Below are 13,553 nucleotides of genomic sequence, written 5' to 3'. Positions count from 1 at the left end.
GATTTCAAATAATTCCACTTATTCATATAGGCAACCAGTTACTTCAAGTCGATTTGATTACTCTGTTTACAAACTTTACATTTGTTCTTGATAAAAAGCAAACTACGGAAGACCAAAAAAAAAAAAAAAAAGTGACGAAAATTTCAATGTATTATTAATGCTGAGGCTGGCCAGTACCAGATGGGTGACTATTTGTATGAGTTTGGTTTTTAATGTGTATGTGTGTGGGGGTCAGGATCTCCAAAATGGGGAGGGGGGGGGACAATTTAAAGCAGAATAAAAAAAATTTATTTCAGCGCGTTTGATCCACCGTAGTTGAAAGGCGGCAAACGTTTCCAAACTGGATCTAAAAAATGATATTTTTAACACAAAGGGCACAATATTTATTGAATTTTTTTTTGTATCGATTCTTCAAAGCATGCCCTGTTTAATAATGGTCATGCATTATTCGGTTCACTAAAAAGAAATTGTTAATTTATTTATCAAAGATTTTAAAATGGCTTTTTTCGTATAAATATTAAAAAAAATCTTTTTTTGTTTTGCTTAACTTAAATTAATTATTTTACTTAACATATTCACCGAATTTCACACTTCAAAACTCAAAAGCGGGATAATTAAACACAATCGAAGTTCTGATATTCAGACATCAAAATAAGGTATGCAAACAAGTTTTTTTTTTTTAATCTATAATCCCGTCCCTTACAACAACACAATATGTTTTGTTTAGTTTCAGATGATTATTTTAAGCATATTTGGAACCCCCTCAAAACAAGGAGGGGGGGGGGTTGTAAGCAAATATATATATATATATATAAATATTGTTTATGAAAAATAAGTACACTGTTATGAAGTTCATTCTTCTCTTAATAATCGCTGAAAATTTCGTATTGATTGGATAATTACCTGATTTTTAGATTTTTAAAAAGACGGTCCGTCAAAAAGTACTTGCCTGCCCCCCCAGTTTTGGCGGTGCCTAGAGAACAGATTCCTCACTTTGTTCCTAGTTAAAAACTAGGTTTGAAATAAGCATGGTTAAAGGTTTTGGCATTTTCTTAAATCACAGAATTTTGGAAATCAAATTGAATAATTAAATTTTAACAAAAATTGAGAAAAAACAAGTTGAATAAAAATCACGGACACACACAAATTTCATTTTTCTATTATAAAGCATTCTGTTTTAAACTATCAAATTATCCATGTCAAAAAACTTTCTTTCATGGTGGTGTTATTGTATTTAATTAGCCATTTTGTTTTTTTATTTTTACCTTAAGTAAAAAACTTTTGTAGAAAAAATAAATGGCTGCATTATTTTTAAAATCCTATATAAAAACTTACAATTCTAGATATGGAGAGGATCAATTAGGAATTAAAATCTTTAGAAAAAGACACACACTGCATAAAGGGGACTAAAGCAATATATTGTATATACGTATATGCACACAAGAGAAAATAAGCAAAAAAAAAAAAAAAAAAAAAAAATTATAGCTAGAATAAAAAACAAAACATATTCAATATTAAGAATTTAAATAATCTACAAATGTAGTTTGTAGATAGCCTAAGATATTGACTACATTATAGCAAAAAAGTTAGCACATTTATGTATTTAAAAAAAATTGTTTTACTAAATAAATAGCAAGAAAAAGGACATTTTTTTTTAATTTATCAATTTTATTAGAAAAAATAAACTAAACTTTATCTTCATTAAATAATTTTCTATTGTGTAAGCTGTACTCTTGTTTCAGAGTTTAACAACTCCTTGTAAGAAATACAAGGAGTATTTGGTTAAATATAAAAGTCTCTGATATTTCTGGGTTTTATTTTCCTGATTGTATTCCATTTTAGCGCCAGTCTATAATACTGGTGACATCAATAGACCATTACCACAGGATTTTGCAGGATGGCAAGCAGAAAAGGGAACCCCTGTGTTGAAAAAGTTAAGATGCAAGGTGCATGTACGTGTGTGTGTGTGTGTAGGGTGAAGGGCGGGTAGAAAGTAACGCTCCTTTCAAAGCTTAAGGGCTTACAGGATCGATACTTAACTCCGGTTTCATCGCGCTAAGCTGAACGGATTGTGTGATCCACCCTTGTGACAGGGCGCCAACCTGTTGTTGTTGGTTTTACTTCCAGCGAGGCTGGTACCCGACATCTGAGAGGGTGGGCCGTTCTGATTTGCTTACAGCACCTAGTATCCTCAAATGATCTCCCATCTAAGTTCTAACCAGGCTTGATGTTGCTTAACTTTGTTGATCTGACAGGAACCGGCGTGTCAACGTGATTTAGCCATCAACTGGAACGGGTGGGGGTAGGGCTAATGGCCATTCTTGAAAGGGAATAGTTTCTTGATTAATCTGTTTTTCTTTTCTTCTTCATTTTTTTTCAAAGTCTTGTGTGACGACATTTAATCAAAAATGTCGTCATCTAATTCTGTTAATTTTATATCTGGGACGGTCTGGTCTGTGGTTTGCCTCCGATCAACATACGTGGGAGTAGACATGACATCTGGCCAGCAGCCAGTTAACCAAGGATGCAAAAGACAGTCTTCGGCACCGAGCCGCTGTGCTGGATCACGCCGTAACATGTTACGTATAAGACATTTGGCACCTGAAGATAAAGCGTCCGGCAAGGAGTACTGGCCACGACGGATTTTGCCAAACAAAGCGCTGGGCTCCGTATCGTGAAAGGGATAGCGGCCGATTATCATGGTATATAACATTACACCAAGACTCCATACATCAGCTGCCTTTCCCGAATAACTTTCCGTGATAGTGCTCAGAATTTCCGGGCTCACGTAAGCTGGACAGCCATGTTTATCAGTAAGTTTATCGTTTGACTCATCTTCCAATAAGCAAGCATCCTCCAAGCCTTCCAACTGCAGATGAGTTCTGGAAGAAAAAATAAAAATCAGTCAATATCAGGAATAAAATAAGTATTTTTGTTCATTAAACTTTCATGGATTTCAGCAAATCTATTCAAACAAAAGGTCATCCCTATAAAACGCCAAGAGATCAACATTTGACTGGACGCAAAATTTCCAGTCAGTCAACAGATATCTTTTTAGTTGCTAACACTTCACGTTCCCTGGTGTTTCCTATCAGATCAGGTTGTCTGAAGATATTAGTTTCCTAACCTAAAATGCACTACACATTGATATTGTTTTTTTCCTTTCATTTTGCAAAACTATCATGTTCTGCTAAAATAAAAAAAAAACTAAAAAAAAACATTTTTTTCTACAAAACAAGCAAACCAAACACTATGAATAAATATTTGAAGCATAAAATCTTTTATCAACATGACCAGATCTATGTTAAAAATAACCCAGAAATGGTTGATCTGCTGTAAAGCAAAACCAAATGAAACACTAGACTCTTATTGACCGGATCAAATTTAATTCTGAAGGAGGATTATAACCAATCAAATTTATTTCAGGCAAGATTCTATGAGTATACCATAAAAAGTCAAAATAAAATTTTGTTTAAAATTATTATTTTTGTAATTATTAACAAAGAAATTACAACAGTTGTTTATAAATATTTTAATTTCTTAAACCAAATTTCCTAATTTAAGAAGTTTTGTAAAGGTGAGCTAAGGTTTTTTTCATATTGATAGTCTTTAGTTGGCATAATTACCTTGACATACCGGTTCTTGTTAGAGCAAAGTTAAGCAAGGGTGAGCCTGGTCAGTACCAGATGGGTGACCAATTTGGGCACTGTATGTAGGAGGATGTTGACACCTTAATGTCATCATCTCCTCTTATGGGGACATGCATGTGACTTAGGTACTCCGATGGAACTTCCTCCTTTGGAAGAAACCATTTAAACCCGCATAAGTTAGTGCCGTTTCTATTTTCCAAGAAATATGATCATTTACTTTTTGTGCGTTGAAGAAACATGTCATAAATTTAGTTTGTGTTTTGTTTTAGAACAATTTGATGCATTAAGAATAAATTTAAAGCTAAAAAGATATCTGCTGACAAACTGCAATTCTTACCTCTATTAGAAGACCACCAATGCTAGATTTATCTGCCTTCATCATGCAAATCCATCAGTTTTATGTAGAGAAACAATCTTAATGCATCTAAAACCAAGCTCCTATCTTTACATCATAAACCCTCTGATCCCCATCTGGCATCAATAAAAATGGATAGCTCTTGTCTAGGGGAGGCCCCATGTTTTAATAAGCTTCTGGGTTTGACCTTTACTCCCGATCTGAAATGGAACACATACATCAAGTCTATGGCCAAGGTCGCTCGGAAAATGGTGGGATCCTTCTACCGCTCCAGAAGATATCTCACTAATGATGCAATTCTCTATCTATATAAAAGCCAAGTACATCCAAGGATGGAGTACTGCTGCCAAATCTGGGCAGGAGCTGATAAAAACAGCCCATCCTGCCTTGACAGAGTACAAAATAGACTTCTTCCCACAGAAGAGACATTGTGAGCCTATCTTTGTTTTATTGTTATTTCTAGGGCAAGTGCTCATCTGAGCTCCACTCTCTGGTCTCCCCTCGCCAATCTTTCACGAAAAACACCCGTCTAGCTGAAACCACCGTCAATAATTTTCTCCACTCTTTATCTGTGCCCAAATCAAAACGTAGATTCCATGAAAAAAGCTTCTTTCTTAGAACTGCATGCCTGTGGCACTCTCTGCCGCTTGCCTGTTTCCCTTCCGACTTCAACTTGGATGTCTTCAAGTCCAACATAAACAAATTCCTGATGAATCGCCCCATTAAGTAATGACACTTTATCAAATCTCCAATACTATTACTACGATACTATCCCATTGATTACTGTACACACAATAACCTTTATCCCCGAGTGGCTTCTGGGTGGTGACCTCCATGTAAAAAAAAAAAAAAAAAAAAAAAAAAAAATCGAAAAGTGAATGAAAAAATTTTTTATCCCAAAAAACATCTTGCTCCATCAATATTCAAGGTCATGACCAAGAAACTAATAAAACAATTTTAGGGGAGAAAAAAAAAAAAAAAAAAAGACTAACAGATTAGCAGAAACATACTTTTTGATTATCAACAGCGAGCAAATAAATGTTTTATATTTAGTCAACTGAAAAGAGATTTTATTTATTTATTTTTTTTATCATTACTTGGGAGTCATCAGTTATCAAAGCCTGAAGGCCACTCAAGCGTAATGGTTGCGAGACATTTTCACAACGAATCCCAGAACCATTATTGCTATCAATGCTATGGAAAGTTTTTATTGAAGAATATGTTTGTCATCATTGCGTCATAAAAAACACAGAATGATCTTGAAGTTTTCAAATATTGCTTGCACTGACAGTTTTTGTTTTTAAATGAAAAAAGGCTTTGCACAAAAGCAATACAACTCTTTAAACGAGTATGACATGGATCCAAAAAGAGCAAGTCTACATCATTGGAAGCAATAGTCACGATTTCTATGCTTGACTGTTTATGAAGAAAGAAATTTAAAACTTGAATGCGGTGACAATGAATGCATCTCACATTAAAATTTTACCATAACTTGCTCAAGGTCACACTAAGTCAAAAGTGCATCTTTGATAGTTATTTCTTATAATATCCTTCATATAAAAACTAGAATACCCATCCCAGGACGAGTAAAATTAATTTCTCTAAATAGAACAGTTTTACACCACCTTTATGGCTTCTAACGAAAATCAAGGTAAAAATAGTATTATATTTTATGTCTGGAATTTTATTGCGACTATGATGAAAATCTATTACATGATTTTGACCCTAGAAAATGTCAAAAAATGTAAAAATTTAACGGGTCTTCAAATTGAAATTCAGGGAATTTTGCTTAATGACGATGAATAAAATTAAATGCAAATCTGAAATATTTGAATTTTCAACTGGGCGATTGTGTCCATGTTATGTCTCCTAAAAACTTTAAATAGAAACTGAAATTTGAGGAATATGTATTAACTGATGTCTAATAGTTGCTGTTAAAATCCCCCTCCTCCCCAAAAAGTCAGAGGTATCTGAATTTTTATAAAAGGCTGCCACCACTTTTCAACAACCACTACACCCAGTGGTGTGTGGGGTAGCAACAAATCCCCTCCACCTCCGCCTATCCTGAGCCAGCCTAGCCAGTGAGCCCCAAGAATGCTGCATAGCTTTCCTTTCCCACCATTCTTCTTCAAGTTGCTCTCGCTCCTTCCTCTCTTCCTTTATCCTGCTGTTAATGTCCTCTCAGCTTTGGCCACCAGCATTCATACAGTTTCACTGGACTCAGCCCCCCCCCACACGCTGAAGTAGGGGTTCTCTTTGTTGCCATTTCCGTAACATACTTGTTTTACGAGAAAGGGTCGTTAGCCCTATGCTCAACCCCCAACCTAGAGGACCGGGGATCACCCTTTGCCTGGTTTCTATCCGTTGACCTTTCTGGCAAGGGTGGCCCTGCCAAGAGCTTTTGCTCCCGCCAGCATAGCTCTAGGGATCATTGAAATGCTTTAGCTCCTTCACCGCGACAAGGTGGTAATCCAAGAAGGAGTCCATCACTTTTGCATTAAATATAGCTCACATTATTATTTGCTTAGAAGATGTGTTGCAAAATTCATAATAATCGGTTAAACAATCTAGGAGTGAATCCAGTGCATACCAATATATAAACATATAGGTATATCCAACTTTATATATGTACTAGCAGGCCACCCAGCATTGCCCGGTCATAAAATATGCTTAACTATTATATATTGTAATTAATGCAGATTTTATATTATTATACTAGCAGTTTCGCCCGGCTTTGCTTGGGCCCTATGTACCGTTCCTACATGTATATATTAAAAAGTGTGCATATGTACGGTAATGCCTTTCTATATAATAGGCTTCCTTAACTACCATAGAGAAAAGTTGGTAGAGACCACAGACGTCATTTTTTTTTTAATTTTTTTTTTTTTTTTTTTTTTTTTTTTACTTTGACCCCTTAGCATTTATTGTTTTTGGCTCAAATCAAATTATAAAGTTAGATCCCTGTTCAAGTAATCTATATCTAAAATTTCAAGTGTTTAGACCCAAAATTGGCGGAGGAGTTTGGTAGAGTTCTCAAAGGTCAAATCGTTGAATTTTGACCCCTTAATAGCAAAATTTTTGGCCAAAAATTGATTAAAAAGATTTTCCCAAATCTCAATACCCGTTATGCCAAATTTCGAGTATGTAGACCAAAAATTGACAGAGTTATTTGGTAGGAAAATGTACACAGACACTTTCACAGATATGTAGCTTATATTGGACTCAATATATAAGGATTTAAAAAGTTAAAAAAAAAAAGAAGACTCATGCGCCATCACTGGGAATCAAAACCATCACGATTTACTTTTTCCTTTGATATTAATATCCGAGCTATGAAGACATGTTTGATGCAAGGCTAAAAATTAATAATTCTATTTCACTATCTGTATGTTCAACCTTTTCTCAGAAACTACTTGGCTGATCTGTCTTAATTTTCTATGAACCTTTGTCATGATAGGATGCACTGAGATAAGTATTATAATATCCGTTTGATGTACAGTTAGAGATTAATCACTATAATACCACATTCACTCTTTTTCTCAGAAACTACCAAGCTAACCTGGCTGAATTTTTGTATTTCTTTTATAAGATGTGGTGAACTACGTATTATGGCATCTGTTTGATGCACGGTTATGGATTAGTTACCATAATAACACATTTACTTTAAAAGTTTGGCATAAAGTCATCATTCTAAAGCAATGGGCGATAACTTTTTACCCATTTTTAACAGATAAAAGTCTTGTCTTATAAATTTTCTTTCTTTATCTAACTTGATAGAAATAGAGATACACACAGGATTGAAGAGAATGAAGAAGAAATCAGTTTATTTAAATGGATTTTTTTTAAAAAGATGAAACAAACGTTTCACAGCATCTTATGAAAAGAAAAGGTTTTATTCTTTCTTTACTTGCCGGCCTCTACGGATAAATTTATCTTTAGTTGATCTTTGACAACTATTTGCATTTACCAGCCAAATAGAAAAGTTACCAGCCAAACCTATGTGATTTTTCGTTGGTTTGGTTAGTTGTTTTTGTTTTACGGCATATCAACCCGTTTCAGGTTATTTAATGCCGAATTCGGTTATTTTGAAGAAAATTTTTTTAATAGAATATATGTTTTTTTTTTCAAATCGGTTTCTATTCAACCCATAGTTGGGACCCTAACAGGTACTACCACTCCGGGTCAGAGTGATCTGAAAGCAATGGCAATTAAAGGGTGGCTCCACACTCCCCAAAACTCGCAAGCTGGGGCTTCACCAGCAGATATAGTTTAAGGTCATATCCAGGACTATGATTTTTGGAATATGACTTGTTCCATGATAAACATGTACATCATAAAGATTCTCTCTCTCTCTATATATATATATTTAAATAAATGTAATTCTAAATATACACCAAATTTTATGTTGAGATTTGAAGGTATAAACAATCAAATTTCTTCAGAGGTTTTCTTTTTAAATAGCCTTCGATAATAAAATTAAAAAAATGTATATTATTCTATTAAACTTTTGTTTAAATAATTTGATTTTGTTTATTTTATTAAAAAAAATTGAGTGAAAAGACATTTTTAACTCGGGAATGAGCTTTGAAAGATTGTCGGTAAAAAAAAAAAAAAAAAAAAAAAAAAAAAAACACAATTACCAAAAGACAAGCGTTTTATTATTTCTATACGCCACTTAAAAAAAAAAAAACAACTCACATTTGTGATTGTTTCACCCGCAACGTAAAGCCCTGTTATTCCTTGTCAAATAACCATTATAAACTAAGAAATTTCAGTTCTTTCTTTTGTATCTAAAACGTTGTTCCCACCAACAGGTGATATTACAAGCACATTGCATTATTTTCGAATACTTACTTTTCGGGGTCGATAAAGACAAACTTCCTGAGTTTGAGATCACGCAGAACGACACCATTGCAATGGCAATGGGACACTGCTTCCACAACCTGTTTGAATAAGTGGCAAGCTTCGGCTTCTTTCAACCGTTTTCTCTGCCGCACGTAGGAATGCAAATCTCCATAGTTACGCTTGAAGAAGAGGTAAACTTGTTGCGACTTGATGATGACCTCTTCAACCTTGGAAATATTTGGATGAGAGTCTACCTGCCAATAAGTACAGATCACCTCACGATAGCGTTCAACGGGGAAAACCTACAAAAGAAAAACAGAGGAACCATAAACACATTAATCACAATAACGAAAAGTACACACATGCATAATGTTATATACATATGTACATATGTATACACACATAAACTAGCTTTTACACAATATGTAATTTATACAAGGCAAGCCAAAAGTAGGCGGACAGTAAAAAACATTTAGAGATCACATATACATACAACTATATGTAATAAGACAATTATATTAATGAAAATTAAATGTTATTTATCAATGCAAGTGCTCAAACTGTTTTTCTTCTTGATTTATACAGCTGTGAAGTCTGCCTCTTATATGCCAACAAGCATTTTATACTTTGAGCTCACCCTGTGTGTATATATATATATATATATATATATACACACACACACACACACATATATATATACACACACACATACTAGCAGGCAACTCGGCGTTGCCCGGTCATAAAATACACGTAAATATTATATTTTAATTAATACAGAAACTGAGACGTGCATGCAAGTATTTTGTTTTTTTTTCTAAACCATTCACTTCTTGTAAGCAAAATAAAAAAGAAAAGAAAATACTCAAGCTGAGATCAAAACTAGTGAGTCAAGTACGATAACCATTGGACAAGTGTGGCATTTTTTTAAAAAAGTGTTTTAAAACTACTTACTCTTAACATAAATAATCTGTCATGCAAATGATTTACGCATGTGAATTCATGAAACAGTTGAAAAACAGATTAAAATATGATGACGCCCACGAACTAAGTTTTCAATTTTGACCCCCTTAACAGCGCTTTTTTTTCTGGATGAAAACGGATTTAAAAGTTTTCCGCATATCTGAATATCCTACACACCAAATTTCAAGTCTTTAGATCAAAAATTTGTTAAGTATATAGATTGAAATGTCCACACACATTCTCACTTTATATATATACATATATGATGATTGCAACGTCTTGTCAGACGAGTGCCACTCCCTCAGACACTTAAAGTCTATGAGCCCCAAAATGACTTCCATTGCCACAGGACCATTTTAATAGACAAATGCCTGAGAGAGTATCTATACCCCGATGATGTTACAGAGTCTTAGCTTTGTACGACAGCTAAGTCTTTCTCTCGGTTCAAAATGTTGAGATCCAGCAACAAGCAAGAGCAAGATAGCCAGCAACAAGTTAAACTGCAGACCAGCTTAATGCGGGTACTGGTCTCCCGCTTTATGGTTTTTTAAATCAGAGATTTGCTTCTCCTAGAAAGGTTGCCTTCACCACGGCTTAAGGGAGCCCTCTCCACCCCAAACACACACACACACACACACACACACACACACACACACACACACACACACACACACACACACACACACGGTGCAGGTTTCAGAATTTTTGAGATAAGGATTGATGATGTGTATTGTATGGATTGTTTGGACTACAATTCTCATCTTGGTTGTTATTTTCATGTTTCAGCAATATAAAGATGCACCAGAAGGTGGAATGTTACATTGTATGAAATAAAAAAAAAAAAAAAAATGATCTAAACACACTTATAGCATTAGGATAATACTGTCGTTACTAGAAATATGGAAGATAGGAGCGTTTCTATATTCTTAGCACTAAAGACTGTTTTTGTGGAAAGCTTCAAATAAGGGTTTTAAAAAAGTGCAGCATTAAGAATTGATTATAAAAAAATAATTGAATTAAAAAAAAAAAATATATATATTGCAGCATTAAGAATTGATTATAAAAAAAATAATTGAATTAAAAAAAAAATATATATTGCAGCATTAAGAATTGATTATAAAAAAAATAATTGAATTAAAAAAAAATATATATTGCAGCATTAAGAATTGATTATAAAAAAAATAATTGAATTAAAAAAAAATATATATATATTGCAGCATTAAGAATTGATTATAAAAAAAATAATCGAATTAAAAAAAAAAATATATATATTGCAGCATTAAGAATTGATTATAAAAAAAATAATCGAATTAAAAAAAAAAATATATATTGCAGCATTAAGAATTAAGTTATACATTTATTATATTTTTTACTAGAATATTTTGCCCTTTTCTTTTCCAGTTTTAACAACTAGTCCTTTACTTTTCCATGTTTAAGCTTAACCATATTAATTTTCATGCTTACATTTTTCTATTGTAATCTATGATTTTTCCAAGCTTCCAGTAAATTCACTTGTTCTTTGTTTAATTTCAGTCTTATTTCTTTTGCCCCCCCCCTCTAAACATAACATACACATATGTAATAACAATGTACAGCACTCGTCTGCTTTCAAACAAATCCCCCCAATTATCTCTTCATTATTTCTATTTCACTTGTTACTTCTCTTTTCACGAGAGCAGTTAATTGGTAGCAACAGTAGTTGCTGAAGCGACATGGTTGCTATGGAAACAAGTCATAAAAAACGTCGCTCACCTCCTTACGTTATTTTTTTAGGATTTTGAACACTAGAAAATTCATCATAACTTTTGTTTTACTGAACGAAAATTGAAAATTTTTTTCATAATATAGCTGAGAAGTGATCTATAAACTGTAATAATTGTTTGAAATTTGGTCGAAAAATGAGTGAGCGGTGAAGCTTTAAAGCAGTTCTAAATGACTAAAACTGCCACTTAACCATATATTCAAACACGGTAGTGTTTGAAAGGTTATATATATATATATATATATATATACACACACACACACAAACATATATACATATATGTATATCCATATGTATATATATGAGAATGCATATACATATTGTAAAACGTTGTTGTAGGAAACTGTCTCCATTCTATCATCTTCGACAATGAGAACAAAAACACTTGTTTGTTTGCAAGGTAGGTCATTGGAAAATAAAATTTATTTTAACAAAAAACTTTTCCAAATTTTTATATATAATTATTCTTTATACCTACAGACACTAGGGTTTCATGCTTTTGACATCATCAGTGCAGGAAATGCCAATTCCTTCTGATTGGGAGATTTGAACCCAGCCACGAAGTCACCTTTGATTCCACCTGCTAAGACGTTACCTCCAGGTCACTAACAATTGCCACAATTTAGGAAATTTTAACACCATATATAATGACAAATAAGTTACACAGAAGAGTTAGTATTTTGTCCCCATAGGGAATTGTCAGGCTAAGTGCACAGAATTTGTGTTAGGAATTAAGTGTGCTTAGCCTGACAATTCCCTACGGGTATGAAACACCGACGCCTCTATCTAGCTCTACTTATGTGTTGAGCACTGGTGAAGTAAATATTGAAAATTGCTACATAATATATTTTATCTCATGTATGTGAACACATGAAATAAATTATATATATATATATATATATATATATGTTAGTGCGTTAGAAGAAAAGAGTGAGCTCAATTCTATAAGAGGAGACTTATCTGGGCAATATAAAGCTCAACTTGACTTATCCAGATATGTTTAATAAGGAATACATCCCTCTCTCATCTAAGAATATCTCAACCCCATCCCGGAAATCTTACATCTCTGCATATAGAGTCCCTTCTATCCCCCAACTAATTGTTTGTATTCCCTTATTGAATAAATGAACCAATCTATATTTACCAATATATAGTTTTTGTGACTTCATTTCCCATTCTTATTGTTCTCCTAATTATATATATATATATATATATATGGTAGATTCCTTCAGTCTTGACAGACTATGCATACCCACAGTAAGGGTACCCGCACATAGAATTTTTATGGCAAGAGTTGCTCAATCTCCAACCACACCTTCTTTGAGTCAACATTGTTAAATACCAGTGGCAAGTGGAGGTTCAGGATGACTGAAAACAATGCTGAGATAAGCGGAGAACACATACAGCACATAGAATTCCCAAATTGTCACCCATCTGGTACTAGCCTCAATGTTGCTCAATTTTAGTCAGTTGATGAGAACTGGTGTGTCAACATGATCATGCCACACACACACGTCTTTTTATAATAATTAACAAATTAAGCATCAGAAAGTGATGTACATATGTAACACACACACGCACACACAGATGTGTAGTCAGTTCAGGTGAGTATAGACCCAAATTAAAATGGCTAATAATATTCATCCTCCATTCAGTAAGATCGCTTACTTCTCACCCTTCAGTTGGTGGAAAATGCTCAATCTAGTGACAAAAGCAACACATACATTTCCCGAACACACATGCTCCAACCCTTTCGTGAATTCATAATTTTGCTGCAACTTTTTAAGTCCTATGTACTTCGTCTAAACTGACAAAGGCACATCCATCCACACGCACAGGGCACCGTCTTTTTGTTTGGATATGTAAAAGAAGCTGAGTGAATGATGAGTCAACACTCGAATGGTCAGGCAAGCAGAACTGAAGAGGAGAGAGAAAAGAAGAAATCTAAAACAGGTCAATATTCTTTCAATCACGGCAAAGC

The 13,553-nt window shown here is 33.8% G+C and overlaps 1 protein-coding gene across 1 annotated transcript in view; it reads right to left on the bottom strand.

Annotated features, from left to right (window-relative positions):
* Positions 1-1,647: 1,647 nt before the first annotated feature.
* Positions 1,648-13,553, bottom strand: part of LOC145294096 (tribbles homolog 2-like) — a 63,462-nt gene continuing 51,556 nt past the window's right edge. The window contains exons 2-3 of the mRNA XM_080141163.1: positions 8,860-9,152; positions 1,648-2,882 (exon numbers count right to left, since the gene is read on the bottom strand). Coding sequence (XP_079997289.1) covers positions 2,399-2,882; positions 8,860-9,152 — 777 coding nt within the window. The 3' untranslated portion in view covers positions 1,648-2,398. The remainder of the gene's footprint in view (positions 2,883-8,859; positions 9,153-13,553) is intronic.

Source organism: Euprymna scolopes, chromosome 15, assembly GCF_053919585.1.
Source record: "Euprymna scolopes isolate OS-2025 chromosome 15, ASM5391958v1, whole genome shotgun sequence".
Classification (NCBI taxonomy): domain Eukaryota; kingdom Metazoa; phylum Mollusca; class Cephalopoda; order Sepiida; family Sepiolidae; genus Euprymna; species Euprymna scolopes.
Note: the sequence above shows the minus strand (reverse complement) of the source record. Positions and strands in the feature narration are given on the sequence as shown.